Source organism: Chlorocebus sabaeus, chromosome 7 (assembly GCF_047675955.1).
Source record: "Chlorocebus sabaeus isolate Y175 chromosome 7, mChlSab1.0.hap1, whole genome shotgun sequence".
NCBI lineage: Eukaryota > Metazoa > Chordata > Mammalia > Primates > Cercopithecidae > Chlorocebus > Chlorocebus sabaeus.
Window position 1 is genome coordinate 37,530,169 of NC_132910.1, and position 18,130 is coordinate 37,548,298.

Consider the following 18,130-nt stretch of genomic DNA (forward strand, 5'->3'; position numbering starts at 1 on the left):
GCAAGTAGAATAATATGTTTCAAATGCCAAAAACAAAATAAATTTCAATGTAAAATTCTATATCTAACCAAACTATCTTTCAGGTAAGAGAACCTCAATTAAAAATAAGAGTTTTATTAGCAAAGACTCCACTAAAGATACTTCCAAAATATGTACTTTGGGAGAAAAAAATAATCATCTCAAAATAAAAGGTCAAAATGTAAGAACTAGTGGTAAGCCAAAAAAAGGGCAATCATAAGGGTGAATCTAAACAAACACCTTTATTTGAAAAAAACATAATATTGTCAATTTATGAGCCTAAAAAGAAAACTGAAATACTGAATATCAATAGTGTATTTAAGTCAGGACAACAACTATCTAAATGAACATGTGCCAAGATCCTTTTATGTTCAGAAAAAATTAAAAGAATCATCTTAATTAAAATAGCATTTTATATAAAATTGAACTTTAAATACAACTCCAAAATAAATACCAATAGGGATCTTTTTTAAAAAGTTAATAAGCCAATTCTAAAATCTTAATAGAAGAGCAATAGTGCATTAAGAGTCAAGATAATGCTGAAGATGACAAAAAACAAAGGGTATTTACCCTACCTGAGCTAAGTGCAGAGCATACATTTATATTCATTAAGAAAGGGTGTTCATCATGCAGAGATAGACAAACCAGCGGAACAGAATATACAGCCCAGGACTTGACACTTCCCCACCAAATATGTGGAAATTTATTAGAGAGACAGAATTATAGATCTGTGAAGAAAGAGTAAGTTAGTCAAAAAATGAAACTGGAATAAAGTGGGTCCTTCTTTCACACATACACAAAAAAATCAATTCCATGTGGACTAATAGTTTAAATGTAAGAGACTAAACTTTAAAATATTTGCAGTAATGTTATAGCACAATATAGTGTTATATAAGGATTCTTAAGACATAAAACATACAAATTACAGGAAAAAACAGATTGCCAACTTCTAAAATTACTATAACATAAAATGGGAAAATAATCTAAATACAAGAAGATATTTGTAACACAAAAAACTGACAAAAATTAGGTGCCAAGGTATAAGGAATGTCTACTAATCAACAGAAAATAAAAGCACAATAGAAAAAAATGTGTTCATTCTTTGTTTTATAAAAAATATATTTTACCAAGGGAAAATACTAGTGGCCAATGAACATAGGAAAAGATCCTTAGCCTCCCTTGTAGACAAGGAAATGTAAATTAAACCTCCAGTGAAATAGTATTTTATATCCAAGGGACTGGTAACAAATTTAAAAATAAATATGACAATAGCAAAACTTGATGAGGATGTGAAGCAGACAGTTACGTACATAAACTGTTACTCTAGAAATCAATTTGATATTACATGGTAAAGTTCAAAATGTGTATATCTATGACCCCAGGCATTTATTATTAAGAAAACCTTGGCCGGGCGCGGTGGCTCAAGCCTGTAATCCCAGCACTTTGGGAGGCCGAGACGGGCGGATCACAAGGTTAGAAGATCGAGACCAACCTGGCTAACACGGTGAAACCCTGTCTCTACTAAAAAATACAAAAAATTAGCCGGGCATGGTGGCGGGCGCCTGTAGTCCCAGTCACTTAGGAGGCTGAGGCAGGAGAATGGCATAAACCCGGGAGGCAGAGGTTGCAGTGAGCTAAGATCTGGCCATTGCACTCCAGCCTGGGTGACAGAACAAGACTCCGTCTCAAAAAAAAAAAAAAAAAAAAAAAAAAAAAGAAAACCTTGCACATGTGCTGTTATAAGCGTGTATTCATATACCATGGTTTATAAAAGAAAAAAAATACAATCCATATATATTCCAAAGTCTATAAGAGTAATGGGTTAGTTATAGATACTCACAGACTGAAATACTGTTCAGCAATGAAAATGAGTTAACTATGTTCAGTCCGTGAACATGAATAAATCTAAAAAATATGTTAACTTTTTAAAAAAGCAAGTCACAAGATAACAATGACAATATGGTATGTAAAATACATAAAACTCAACCATAGATTGCTTTATGTGTGTAGTAAAAACATAAGGAGTCACAGAGATACTAAAAACAAATATTTAGAATTGTGGCTAACTCTGTGGAAAAGGAAGTTTGTGGCTGGTGTGGAGCACATAAAATTATTTGAAAGTATTGATAATGTTCTATTTTTTAACTTGAGTGGTAGCATATATGTGTCTATTTATTAATCTTCAAAAGCTATGCATTTAATATTAACTCACTTGTTTAATATGAAATATTTTATAATTTCTTAAGTAAAAATATCAGCTATGATAAAATTCATTACATCTCCCCCCACCAAATTATCCCAACAGTTAAATTTTGATTCATTTGTAGAGCATTAAAAACACATTTGATTGAATAAAATTCAATTAACATATATGTAGGAGTTCAGTCAGGGTGGTGGGAAAATTGCAAGAAAAAGTTATAGGGAAAGATGCAAACCTTTGAAGGCTGGGAGGTTTTGCAAAAGCTTCAGAGGAGAAATGCCTGAAGGCAGCCAAATTCTGTTATCCAGAGCCTGAGGGCAAAGGGTAGATAACAAGGAAATGTAAAGGAACTTATCTAGATACGTTGGTTTACTTATGTCTCCAGAAACCAACCTTTGATCATTCCTGCACAGGACTGCTCTCTACTCAGGGGGTTGGCAATGTCAATTACTCACAAATTGTGTTTGCTCCAAGCCTTTGTCATTAAATCTGTACTAAATAAATGCAAGTGTCACCAGCTTACGGTGGCTGCACTCTGGGTTGCACTGCACTCTCATTGGTGGTGCTAAGGGGTGCAGTTCCCCTAGCCACACTGTCAGGCAAAATACCTGTGTCAGAGTACTTTTGTCATCCATCACTCAGCCAGATTCTGCAGGACAGACTTGGCACATATACTTAAAATATCTACTAAAAGCAATGTGTTAAACTTTTTTAGGCCCAAAAGATGAAAGATATAATACCTTCTTAACATTTTAAGTTTTGTTCTTGCGTTAGTTCATATTATTAAGAAGACGTGTGTGGGGAGGCAGAGCAGGATGACAAAATAGAAGGCTCCACCAATCATTCCCCGTGAAAGGACCCCAATTTAACAACTACCTTTACCAAAAACACCTTCATAAGGACCAGAAATCAGATGACCACTCACAGTATCTGGTTTTAACTCCATATTGCTGAAAGAGGCACCGAAGAGGCAGGAGAAACTGTCTTTAATTGCCAGTACCATCCCTTCCCATCCCCCAGCAGCAATTCTGTGTGCTGGGGAGAAGGAGAGCACAGCATTTGTGAGGAAATGAACTCAGTGCTGCCCTTGTTATATCAGAAAGTGAAAACAAACCAAATTCAGTTGACACCTGCCCATGGAAGAAGCATTTAAACCAGCCCTAGCCAGAGGGGAATCGCCAATCCCAGCAGTCAGAACTTGAGCTCCCACAAGCCTTACCACTGAAGGAGAAACTTCTCTGGGCTGAGAATAAACTTGAAAGGCAGTAGGGTCACTAGGACTGCAACTCCTAGGAGAGTCCTAGTGCTGAACTGGGCCCAGAGTCAATGGACTTTTGGGGCATGTGAACTACTGAGACACCAGCCAGGGCAGCTAAAGGAGTGTTGGCATCCCCCCTCCTCTACCTCTATGGTGCATGGTTCATGGCTCCAAAAGAGACCTCTTCCATCCACATGAGGAGAGGAGAGGGAAGAGTGAAAAGAACTTTGTCTTGCATTTTGTATATCAGCTCAACCACAGTAGGCTAGGGCACCAATCAGAGTTGTGAGCAATCAGAGTTGTGAGACCTCCTTCCAGGCCCCAGTTCCCAGATGACATTTCTAGACACACCCTAGGACAGAAGGGAACCCATTGCCTTAAAGGGAAAGACGCAGTCATATCAGGATTCATCACCTGCTAACTGAAGAGTCCTTGGGCCCTGAATAACCAGCAGCAATACCCCGGTACTATATTGAGGGCCTTGGGTAAAACTCTGAGACTTGCTGGCCTCAGGTGAGATTCAGCACATTCCCATTTGTGGTGACTATGGGGCGAGACAAAAAAGCAGAGGGAAAGTAAAGGGAACTTTGTCTTATACCTTAGGTACCAGCTTGGCCACAATGTGGGTAGAGCACCAAGCAGGCTCCTGAGGTACCAATTTCAGGATTTGGCTCTTGGATGGCATTTCTGGATCATTCAACTTGGAAAAGAAGAAGTCAAATTATTCTTGTTTGCATATGATATAATGTTATGTTTGCAAAAACAAAGCCTCCATCAAAAAACTATTCAAATTGATAAATTCAGTAAAGTCACAGGATACAAAATCAACAGAAAAAATCAGTAGCATTTCTGTATGACAGCAGTGAACAATCTGAAGAAGAAATCAAAAGAGTAATCCCATTTACAATATCTACAAATAAAGTAAAATACCTAAGAAGTAACTTAAGTGAACAAGTGAAAGATCTCTACAATAAAAACTATATAACACTGATGAAAAGAAATTGAATAGGAAACAAAAAAATGGAAAGATATTACATATTAATGGATTGGAAAAACGAATATTGCTAAAATGTCCATACTACCCAAAACAATCTACAGATCCAATGCAGTTCCTATCAAAATACCAATGGCATTCTTCACAGATAGAAAACACAATCCTAAAGTTTATATGGAACCACAAAAGACCCAGAACAGTCAAAGCTATCCTAAGCAAAAAGAACAAATGGGAGGAAATCACATCACCTGACATCACACTATACTACAGAACTATAGTAACCAAACAGCATGATACTGGCATAAAAACAGACACATAGATCAATAGAACAGAAGATAGAACCCAGAAACAAATCCACACACCTACAGTGAACTCATTTTCAACAAAGGTGCCAAGAACATACATTGGGGAAAAGATAGTCCCTTCAATAAATGGTGTGGAAAAACAGGATATCCATACGCAGAAGAATAAAACTAGATCCCTATCTCTCACCGATACAAAAATACAAATCAAAATGGATTGAAGACATAAATATAAGACTTCAAATTATCAATCTTCTATAAGAAACCATTGGGGAAATTTTCTAGGACATTGGTCTGGGCAAAAATTTATTGGGTAATACCTCCCAAACAAAGCAACCAAAGCAAAAATGGACAAATGGGATCATATCAAACTAAAATCTTCTGCACAGCAAAGAAAATAATCAACAAAGTGAAGAGACAACCTACAGAATGAGAGAAAATATTTTCAAACTACTCATCTGACAAGGAATTAATAACCAGAATATATAAGGAGCTCAAACGACTCTATAGGAAAAAAAATCTAATAATCTGATTAAAAATGGGCAAAATATTTAAATAGACATTTCTCAGAAGAAGATATGCAAATGACAGGCATATGAAAAAGTGCTCAACATCACTGATCATCAGAGAAATGCAAATCAAAACTACAACGAGATATCATCTCTCCCCAATTAAGATAACTTATGTCCAAAGACAGGCAACAACAAATGCTGGCGAAGATGTGGAGAAAAGGGAACCCTTGTACACTCCTGGAAGTGTAAATTCATATAATAACTAAGAGAACAGTTCTGTGGTTCCTCAAAAAAACTAAAAATAGAGCTGCAATATGATCTGGCAATCCCACTGCTGGGTATATACACAAAAGAAAGGAAACCAGTATATCGAAGAGACATCTACACTCCCATGTTTGTTGCAGCACTGTTCACAATAGCCAAGACTTGGAAGCAACCTAAGCATCCATCAAGAGATGAATGCATAAAGAAAATGTGGTACATTTAAAAATGTTAAGTGAAATAAGCGAAGCACAGAAAGACAAACACCACATGTTCTCATTTACAAGTGGCAGCTGAACAATGAGAACACATGGACACAGGGAGAGGAATAATACACACTGGGGCCTCTCAGGGAAGCCAGGTGGGTGGAGGGAGAGCATTAGGAAAAATAGCTAATGCATGCTGGGCTTAATACCTAGGCAATGAGTTGATAGGTGCAGCAAACCACCATGGTCCACGTTTACCTATGTAACAAACCTGCATATCCTGCACATGTACCCTGGAACTTAAAACGAAAATTAAAATTAATTTAAAAAATCAAAACAATTGAACTCATTGAGATAGAGTAGAAGGATGGTTACCAGAGGCTGGAAAGGATAGCAGAGGAGGTGGTAGACGGGGATGGTTAATAGCTAAAATAAAAAGTTAGAAAGAATTAATAAGATCTAGTATTTGGTAGCACAACAGGGTGACTATAGTAAATAATAATTTAATTGTACATTTTAAAATAACTAAAAGAGTATAACTGAATTGTTTGTAACACAAAGGATAAATACTTGAGGGAGTGGATATTCCATCTTCCATGATATGATTATGCATTGCATCCCTGTATCAAAACATCTCATGCGTCCCATAAATATATACATCTATTATGTACCCAGAAAAATTAAAAATAAAAAAAAGATTTGCAGAGCTCATATTCCAAGAGCTTTTAAAAATCATTGTTTTGAGAGTGTTCTTATATAAATGAGGATATATTGATTAAAAATAACATAACTCCTCATAATGTATTATATAGGTGTATATTATACATATGGCATATATCCAGCTCTATTTTAATGTCTCTATTTAACTAATAGATTTAGGTATAATTTTATTGTCTTTTCAGATAACTCATTTCTAATAACAGAATTTTTTACATCAGTAATGTCTTACATGTTGAGGTTGTTTGATATTCAGTGTTCATAATTTGTTTGCTTTAAAAAGACTGATTTAAAACTTGAACCAACATGTTTGAAATAATTAAGAGACCACAGCCCACAATCAGAAGACATACTTTAGAAAATGATTCTTATTTGTCCTCCAAGAAATTTACAAATATGTCCCCATGAAAGAGCTCCATAAAGGACTTCATTTCCAAATATCAAGGGCATTGAACGGGATACTGCCACATTACCAGAACCCTAAAGCATTGTTTACAAGGAATTTTGACACCCAAGTTAAAAAATGACACACAATTAACTTTTCCCACGAAACTATTCTAAAAAATGTTAAATTGTATTTGGTAATTCAGTTGTAGAAATCTGTTTTAATTTTTCTTAATAGAAGCATAACAAAGGTCATAAAAACACTCATTTTAATTTACAGATGGCAAATATTCATTTCAGTCACCAATTATTCAACCACAATGAACTTCTGGAAAAGCAAAGAGGTTAACAAATTGAATCTATTTTCATCAAATTATCTAAAATCAGCCAAACTTAAAGACAATTTCATATTCACGCCCAAAGGCCAACACAAGTTTATAATTCATTGGGAATAAAAGAAGTCCTGTTTTTTTAAATTCTTCCTGATTTTTAAGAAATCTGAAGGAATTCAATTTTTATAAAGTCAGCATAGTTTCAAATAGCATTAACATTGATTTGGTAAATTATAGATGTCATTTAATAAAATGTATATTTAGAAGATAAAACAGCAATTTAGACAGAAAGACTTCTTAAAATGTGTGTCAAATAGAAGATTAGAAAAAAAGTTTTTAGTAAGAATAATCAGAAGTAAAAACAGTGTAACTTTATTTTTAACTAAAGTATTTTAAGTTCTTTCTTCCAACAAAAATTGAGTGCCTAATTCAATCATTTCTAGAACTGTTTCTTTTAATATGTAGAGAGAATATATGTATGAAACCATATATATATTTTTATATGTATATATATGTAAAACCAGATATAAATATTAATCCTCGATTTTGTATATTACATTGTAGACATTTGATTAAAAATTGTAATGTAGGTATTAGAAACAATGCAAATGGCTAATCATAATATGGTATGGATGCACTATATTAGTAATTAGATTTAGTCAAATTACACATTAAAACCCCATTATTATAGGCTCAATTTTATTTTTGAAGTATGTTATTAAAGCAGAGGTTTTACCTTTAGTAGGACGAAGACATAAAACTTTTGTAAGTGACTAAGTGTACAGGCATATTTAACTAACTAAAGGAGTAACTTATTTTTAAGCCTGATGCTAGGACCCATGATATATCCATATACAAATCACTAATCACACACTATTCATATATATTTAATACTACAGAACCTCTGGAATCTGTATGTTTGTTTGTTTGTTTGTTTGTTGACAGGGTCTCATTCTGTTGCCTAGGCTGCAGGGCAGCGGCATGATCGCTGCTCACTGCAGCTTTGACCTTGGGGCTCAAGCTGTCCTCCCAGCTAGTTTCTTTGTTGCTGAGACTACAGGTACTGCCACCATGTCTGGCTAAATTTTTTGTTTTTGTTTTTGTAGAGAGAAGGGTCTTGCTCTGTTGCCCAGGCTGGTCTCAAACTCCTGGGCTCAACTGATCCTTCTAATTCAGCCTCCCAAAGTGTTGGGGTTACAGGCATGAGCTACCACATCTGGCCTTGATCTTCACTTTTTAATTATTTGCTGCTTAAGAGAGAATCACTTTTACTTATTCAAGTGATTTCAACGTATTTCTTCAGATATTTTATATAACCGTTGTTAATTAATGAGGTTTTAAGTATTGCACTTGTTAATAATATGCAGAAAATAAGAGAAGGAATTGGAGCTATTATTCCCATAAATGGAGTGAATAAGAAAAATAATTTTAGAAAAAGTTGATCAATTTTAAATGAAATTCACATCCATGCTTTCTAAATATATGTTAAAATAAACCAATTAGTATTTGTGGAAGAACATGAATCTGATAAAAATTTCCATGCCAAATGAATATTTCTCATTATATCAAAGTATAAATCTTCAGTCTTAGAACTGAAAGACTTTGTTATTTATTATCTATGAATATATCTTAATTTTGAAACATCTACAACAACAAAAAGAAGGAAGAATAGCACTCAAAGTTATTAGTTTGATAGAACTGATTTAAGGCAGACCTTTCGATATCAGATTGATTCTTTCATATTTGTTACTGTATTATCCACATAAGATCTTACTAGGAGACCAAGTTACTCTGCCATAATGCCAGCTTGTAAATATTTGACATTGAGTCTCGCAGAAACTCTCTAAGGACAGTGAACAAATACCATAAGCAGTATTGCATTTGAGACAAAAGGGTATTAATTGAGAGTGACACCCATAGATACCACTGGCTGCTAAGAAGGATACGATCAGTGCCAGGAAACAGCACTGCACCTTTTATCATTTCTCCCATGATGCACCCTACTGACCACATGTCAACTGAAAACAAAAATGAAATGAAGATAAACAAGAACACAGGAATAGAACAACAAATAAATGAAAACACTGGGCTACTCATGCCATAGATCAATAGTCTGACTTTTCACTGACTGGATGAGAGGCCAGTGGCATGATCATTAGTATTTTAAATGGTGAAAAGGGGAGAACATAGGCTGTCAAGGCCCTTTTCTGTCATATGACTGAAATAACGATGCGACCCAATGCTACCTAATGTAGAATAATATTACTTTGCAATTATAACTCAATGATTAATTTAGGTTTTGATTTAAAAGGTCTAATTTGCATTCATCTACTAGAATCCTACTGATTTTTATCATAAATTATTCCAGATAGTGTTAATATGCAGATCAGTTTCTTTTTTACTCTTGTATACATATTTGAAAAAAGAAAAAAACTGAGCTGCCAGCAACCTCAAAAGAGTTTCTTTTATAAAACACATTTACCCTTATTTATAAATATAAATGCAGTTCCAGAAGTGAAAAGCCAGTTTAAGAATGAATGTTTCAGAATATGTTGTCTTAGTTTCATTGACTCCCATCAAAGGAGCATGTTTCTCAGCAGGAAGCCTTGTCTTATTCTTATAAACACAGTTGCCTTATAATGATAAGAAACGCTGGCTTTCAAAATGGGATGGTTCAATGTGAAATAAACAACATGACTAAAGAGCTGATACTTCTTCTGAGACTGTAAATCAAAAGAAACCTGGAATTCAAGGTGAAATTATAATGGTCTCTCTGTTATTGCCAGGTATCATCCAGAACTTAAAACCAAGAAGCCAGGACAGAGTGCACACAGGGAGGGGCAAAATGGGGAAGGGTGAAGCAAGAAAGTGAAATCTCTCTCTTGAACTATACTTGGTTACTCACTTGTTCTACTTAAAAGTCAGAAAGAGAGGGCATTCTTGTGGGGGGGAAATAAACAAGAAGAATTAGGGGTGCTGAGGGGGAGCAAATAGGGAAAGGCATTAAGATAGCAGCACGATACAATTTTGCTCCACTTACTTTTCAAATTACATCTTGTAATTTGGCAGTGACCTTAAAGAGATCCTCATGAGATTCATTCCAATGTGAAAATCTCACTCGGGTTAAACTCAAAGTTTCCATTGTTTGATTTAACACCTAAACAAAGTGATCACTGCAAAGAAATGGTTATGGCTTTGAAGGTGATAAGCATACCCAAAGAAGCAAATATGTTTTGCTTCCAGTTTAGGAAAGCAACTGACATGCAGAAATATCAGGGAAAGATAGAGCAAACAGTTGTGCATCCCTTTATTATTAACGTGTTTGTCATTTCAAGTAATATCTGTCTCACAACAGGTTGGTATTGAGAAATCTTTGATTAAAGAAAAAAAACTGAAAACATATTTATTTTTAAATTCCAAGTATTTCCTATCATACTGTCCGAAGAGACCAGTTTGACTAAATTGCTATTTATGGTGTATCTATATTTTATAGATATTGTGGAAGAGATACACAAAAAATATTGAGATCAAAAAACTCAATATGTGGTGTTTTCTCTTGCCTGTCTCCATTCAAACATTTAGAAAAAATGGTTTCTGCCATTAACCTGTCTGGGATTTAGGAAACATCTATTTCTATTTCTTATTTAGTATAAAATAGTTTTTTAAATATCTCTGGCAGATATATTCATCTTTTTCTGCTAGAGAACCAACTCTATTATTTTCCAACTATGTGACCTTGGCCAGGTTACTTCTCTCTAAACCTCAATTTTATCCTCTAAAATATTGCTGATAAGCTGTATTTATTATGCAGAGTTTTATAAAAGACTTGGAAAAGTTATGTCTGGTAAAGATCCTTGCACAATTGCCTGATACATAGCAAGTCCCCAATAAATATTATTTATGTATCAAATCATCATCTATTAAATAATACATTAAAATTATATTTGGGAATTAAATATCTTTGGGAAAGGTTTATTTTAAATTTACATAATTATATTATATATTTCCATCTATAATAAAAAAATATTTCCAATGGAGGAAACACCACTCACTAGGCAATCTATTTTATTGTTGAAACCACTTGGAAAGGCATCCTACGTATTGAATCACATTGACCCTATGGAACTTCTCTTCGCTACGCAAACAGGAATTATCATGTTTCCTCATCCAAATAATAACCTTGAAATATGTAACTATAACCTGTAATCCCTAACCATTCCTCCATTCCTCTCCTAAAACTGGCCAATTTTATCTTTCTGGCTAAAATCCCTTGATTTTTTTTTTTTTTTTTTTTGCTGTTCTTCACATGCCTTTAAACAACAGCAACAACAATAACAACAGATGGCCTACCTGAAATTCCAGTCTCTATGTTGTTTTAGCTCCAATTGGTTCTATATAGTAGTTAATTTTTTTTTTCTTTCTTTTTTTTTTTTTGAGCCTGAGTCTGGCTCTGTCGCCAGCCTGGAGTGCGGTGGCAAGGTCTTGGCTCACTGCAACCTCTGTCTCCTGGGTTCAAGCGATTCTCCTGCCTCAGCCTCCTGAGTAACTGCGATTACAGGCACATGCTGCCACGCGCAGTTAATTTTTGTATTTTTAGTAGAGACAGGTTTTCACCATGTTGGCCAGGATGGTCTCGATCTCCTGACCTTGTGATCCGCCCACCTCAGCCTCCCAAAGTACTGGGATTACAGGCATGAGCCACTGCACCAGGCCCAGTTGTTGATTTAATAACTGGTATTAATAACTGGTAAGTCTCACAGTTCTCTTTTTGGTGTGGGGGATCTGGGAGATATTCCAATGTAAAAGAAGAACATTTATTTAAAATATATCTTCATGAGCAGAACTCAAAATAGATTTAATAGACCACAAAACTTTTACATAAAAATAATGCAGAGATATAGGCTCTAGATCTGAGATTCTGATGTACATACTGAATTTCATTTTCTTTATTTTAATATATCTTTCTGAGTGATAATATCCTGGAAATCTTTCTAATTCCCATTTTAATTTTACTCACCATTCACTATTCCTAGAGAATATTTATATCTATGTTACCAAAGTGCTAAGCCTTGTGCCTAGAAATGATAAGCTCTGTTATCTTGAATTACAAAGATTGAATATATGCACATAAATTTATATAGATTTTTATGTACTCAAGATAGGATTATGGCTCAAGATAAACTCACTGTACCAAACTTCATGCATTTGCCATCCCCACTAACAGAAAATATATAATAAAAGAATTTGATACCAACTCTTATTGAACAGGAAGATGGTAGTGGTAAGTCTTCCCTCTACTAATATCTCTATATTAGGATACATAAACATACAAATACAATATGTATTTGAATATATTAGTGATATATATACATTGCTAATCAAGTTAAGAATAGATTTTATGAAATTGTCAGATATTACAATGAATAGGGACTGTGCATAGACCTTAGATGTAATTAGCAAATTCAATCACTGTTGGAAACTGGATTTTTATGCTTTCTGAGACAATCTGATACAGGATTTGGGTCTCTATAAGAGTTCTGTACACTAATGCTGCCAAGGTAGAATTCTGGTGGCTTTTAAAATTCTGATTCATCACATTCTTCCATCATCATTCTATCATTCCCATAGGCAGAAGGCAGATTCACTTGCAATTGTAACACTCAGATGCTGAGTCACTTTCCTTAGAAGAAATGTTGAGTAAGTTTTGGTGTTACCAAAATATGGTTAATTTTCAGAGTGAGGACCTCTGAACATCTCATGTCATATTATTCGTCAGAAATTAGCTTATACTAAATTATCTTTTTTCTACTTCTAACCAAGAGACAGAAATGATATAATGTAAGCCCTGGAAGTTAAATATAAATAAATAAAGAACTATATTGCTACTTCCATACTCCATCTAATAGCTTAGATCATGATCCACGATTAAATAATTTTTGGACTATGTGAGCTTCTATCCTGGAAAATGTTTCCTCTCTAGGGGATTATGTAACTCTTCTATCACAATTTCTGAGACTTCTCCTTAACGCACCTAAGTATATTTTCATTTAGTGTAGAATTTAGACAAATTTTCTTTCAATGAATGACTCAACACACAATAGCATGAAGAATATAGTTTTCTAAAATCAGAAAATTTCTTTGAAAATTATTTGTTATAATTTTATAAAAATTATAAGTTATAAAGTTATCAGTTATAAAATTAGAACATTTCTTTTAAAATTAGTTAACTAAGTCTTAAATTTAGTTATTTAACAAAAGGACTTTGTATTAAACTTCAGTTCAAAGATAGAATTCTAAAAGACTACTGACATACAAAAACTAAGAATGTACATATTTTGCACATGTGAATCTAAGTAAGAAAAATAAGCAACAATTCACAAAACTTAATGCTAAATATTGTAATGCCAAGGAATCAGAAAAAGACTTTCTCCTTGATTCTACCTACTAAACTTGCTTTTATTTCTTTACAACCTCGGACTCTCCAGCTTCCATTCTGGTGAATCCTGTCTTGAATTTTCATAAAATAATAATAAAAGAGAAAAGCAGCACACTAGTGGTAAAAATGTATTCTTTTAAACAAATTCAAATAAATAATAATTTTTATTTTTAAATATATATTTATAATTATGTGCAATTTATTTAGAGATGTGAAAGAATGCCTACTAAATTTTTTCATCCTAACTTTATTTAAAGCCATAAATTTTATGGTGTTTGAAATAACCCTGTATTGTCTTAATTCTAAGAAACAGAGTTAGACTGTATAGTAAGTTGTTAGTTGCAAAAGTTTATTAGGAATTAAGCACTATCATTTCAAAGAGGTAAGAAGAATTTAAAAATATCTCTGTGCTAGATGGATATAACAATCTGTAACCACAAATTTTTGTTCATTTTCCTTTGATCCTTCCTAATGTTCATATTCAAACTTTAAAAAGATATAGCACTCAGTTAATTTGAGGATGTTTTTCTTATTTCTTCAAATATATTTTTGGAAAACCATTTACCTGTTCCTTAATAACTTGACTCCCTGGCAAGGTTATGTGTATATCTCTTTCATTCTAATTGCAATTTCTTGTTCTTCAGAGGGAAAGGCAAGAGGAGCTATTTTAGCAGTTCATCTGTTAGCTTTGGATATAATATACTTGAGGTCTAGAATTTTCAAATGTGTGCAGCGTGCCTGTCTTTAACTTTATATCCAGAGAATATTGGCCAAGAACTTAGATAAAGGAACATCACAGGGTTTGCTCAAAGAAGGTGCTACCATTTGAAGTAGAATGGAAAAAGTAAGGTTGAAGAATGTATCTAAAAGAAGCAGGTTTGAGGAAAGGACTCAAGAAAATTATACTGGGACTATAGGAGTCTTTGATAATCAACAAGATGCATGCCCTGGTTGGGGTTTGGGATGGTAGAGGCAGTCAATGACTGGATAGTTCTTAGAAAAAACTTCTAAGGAAGCATTGTAAAACTGCTTTCCTGTAAATTTTATTGAAAGAAACAAAATCTGAGTGAAGCTAAAGTCATTGATTTCTTTTATCTGTTCTTTGGACTACATAAAAAAAAATTGACTTGGCATATTTACTACTCTCTAACTTGAAAGTCAGCATGGGTTTAAGAATGTTTAAAGAATGTTTAGTAAGATATTTAAATATGAATGTGCATTATAATGTTGTTCAAATAAACTACACTGTAAAAATATATGCTATGAAATGTTTTAATCATAAAACTATAGTGAAAATTAAGTGTATGATAGTGTATGTATAACTAAGAAACACTTTACACAAGAAAAATAAGTATTAAGAAGTGATCCTCTGGATATTAAAATAATTAGCAAACTAACAGGTAGAAAAGCAAATATGTATTGTTTATTTCGTTCAATTTTGTTTATTTTGCCAACATTCTAATTTAGTAACCAAGATAATTCCCTGTGATATCATCTAGATCATATCAACCACCAAGAAACCCCCACAATGTTTCTCAAAATGCAAAGATAGTTTGAATGTGGGAAAGTAATTAAACTTCAGTCATCAATGACAATTTCATGAAATTCTCTGATTCATCAAGACATTTTAACTATTTTTGCTTAGGGTTCAAGTTTAAAAGTTCTGTGAAGAGAGAAGAAAAATGTTGATTATTATGACAGCATTATCACATCATTTTTCAGCCTCAAAGTAATTTAATATAAATTACTCTGAATAATTCCAGGTGAAAGACATGTGAACCTCTGATGGTTTTTTGAAATTTCTGCAGCATCTTGGAAGAGATGAAGGTATCAATTAGCATATACTTAGCTTTGCTATTTCTTCTAATAAATGTTAGAGTAATTTCAATATGCTTAAAATCGTGTAATTCTTCTGCCGATAAATAACTTGAATCAGCCCTCAGCCTTGTGTCTGATAGTCACAGTTTGAGAGGTTATCTGACTGCTCAGTTGTTGCTAGGAAGCCCTGTGCATAAAATGATAATAATTTCATTTAAAGATTAATAAAACAATTCCACTCAAAATTGACAAAGCACATTGTTTAACTGAAATTTCTATAAGTTTATTTTTTAAATGTAACCATAACTTTAAACATTAAGTTATAATTTTAATTATAGGTAAAAGGGGCTAAGAAATCCAAATGGAAACATTTTCAAAAAGGAAACATTTTTTTCTAACCTATTTCATTGGAAAATATCTACTCATTTTTCAGTAAAATTTAACTTAAGCAAAAGGCTTTCCATTGTAGATGTCTTTATGCAATTTTTTTTTAACTTCTAGGTCCACTTGCAGGGTCATTATCACATATGGCACTAGGCTATTAAAGACTGCTGTACTATGTAATCATCATCTTGAGATAAAGAAATACAGACATTACATAATGAATGCAAACCTTTATTATAATCTACATTATTTGTATTAGAGATTATTTTAATGTCTAGGTTCATATATATCAAGGATATAAATGTTATGTATTAATTTTCACACATAATTTCAGCTCCAAAAATTTTTCTAAAACAAACTAGGATAAAAAGCGGGGGTGGGGGGCAGCTTCCAAGAGAAAAATTTTTAAAAGAAAATAGAATTATCAATATGGTGCTATTTTTTGTTTGTTTTTCTGAAGGGTTAGATTGAGTTTAAAACTTTTTACTTTTTTTCTTTTTTATTGGTTTTTAAATTTAATACTGTCAAAATAGAAGAAAAGCAATCCTCATGAATACCTGAAGAGCTAAATAAGATCTCAGAGGGCAACCTCGCTATGTGAAATCAAGTGACATGTAACAAAATGTCACATGAAAATGAGAAATCTTGTGGCTTTTTGCTTTCCACTGATAAGTACATTAAAGAGATATGGCCGTGCAATTCACTCTGAGTATTGATTGAGAGATTCCTTCTTTGTCTAAAATGTATTATACACCAAAGACAAAAGCATGAAGAGAGTAATTCCTACTTTTGAATAAAGTCAGCACACTTAAATATGAATGTGAATTATAATTTGTTCAAATAAACTATATTAGGCATGTAATTAATCCCCAAACCAGAGATAAGTAATTTAAAGTGAAATAAATTTTCCTAAGTAGCCATATAAAATCTAATGGTGAAAATAATACTTCACACTAAATATAGGAAAGGAACATGGAGCAAACAGAGATTCAAGACCTTGAGATTGGTTATAAATAAATGATTGCCATGTAGTTTTCTTATCTTCTAGACCGGCACTGTCTAATAGAAAAATGACAGTCACAAATGCCAATCATATATGTAGTTTTAAGTTTAATGTCCGCATTCAAAAGAATAAAAAACAGGTGGGTTTAATTTTAACAACATATATCTTTAACCCAATATAGTCATAATGCTATCACCTCAACATAATCTATATAAGATTATTAATAATATATTTTACATACTTTTAAAAATATCTTCAAAATCTGGTATGCATTTTACATATAAAACACATTTTAATTTAGACTAGTTATAATTTCCAGTGCTGAATAACCACATGTGGCTAGTGGCTACCAACTAGACAGTGCAGTTCTAGAATATGTCATTACTCTTATATTACTAGTGGAATTTAGAGACTATCTCATTAATATCCAGCAGAATGAATAAATGTCTACCTAAATACAAGCTTATTATGGTACCCACTTCTTGTTGAGTCAATTTTTTTTGTTGTTTTTGGTTTTTGCTGTTGGACTTTTTAAACACCTAAATAAAAAAATCATAACATTTCTTACATAATAAAAGGATTCTTTAATAAAATTTTCTTATCAATCCAATAGAATGGTTAATAGAGTTATGGGTCACATGGTTATTGCCAATTTCTAAAACATCCATATGTAATAAATATACTAAATTCAATCCTGTATTATAGTTGTTAAAGTTGTCAATTTTGGTTGTACTTAGATTTGCACTACTATTTGTAGTAAGGTATTTTTGTATTTTAAAAGGTATATTCTACTATTATATGTAAACTTTATTGTCTACATATTACAAACACAAATCTGTACCTTTACTAGAGAGTTAACTTATGGCCATTTAAGAAATGTATCAGTTCATTTGATAATTCCAAATCATAGATAGCTCTACAGGAAAATTTCTGATGGACTCTATTGCAGGACTCAGTAGTAGAACTTAAATCAAAATTGCTTTATGAAATTATAAATTTAATTGGGAAAACAAGTATGTATGTCTATGTCACATCTCCAAGTCAGGTGAGGGAAGTCTACATTAAACTCACCTGACCACTAGCACCTTGAACAATAATTACAATTTTTAAATGCAGAAGTTCATGTTTTGAGGAGAATATGATATATTGACCTATAAAAGACTTGATTTAGTGTCAAGAGTAGTTTAAATCAATGAAGCCATAGACAGAAGCTTAGAATGTCAGCAAGGAGAGCAATTATTATGCTTAAATATTGTAGAAGCACAAAATAGTTTTAGAAAGGAGATGGAAAATGACTCGCAAATA

General features: G+C 33.0%; 1 protein-coding gene across 9 annotated transcripts in view; it reads right to left on the reverse strand.

Annotated features, from left to right (window-relative positions):
- MAPK10 (mitogen-activated protein kinase 10) overlaps positions 1 to 18,130 on the reverse strand; it is a 339,249-nt gene that overhangs the window by 58,940 nt on the left and 262,179 nt on the right. Inside the window, exon 9 of one of the 9 annotated variants that reach the window (XM_037986452.2) lies at positions 9,131 to 9,202. The exons of the other annotated variants lie outside the window; for them this stretch is intronic. Coding sequence (XP_037842380.1) covers positions 9,131 to 9,202 — 72 coding nt within the window. The remainder of the gene's footprint in view (positions 1 to 9,130; positions 9,203 to 18,130) is intronic. 9 annotated transcript variants of the gene reach the window in all.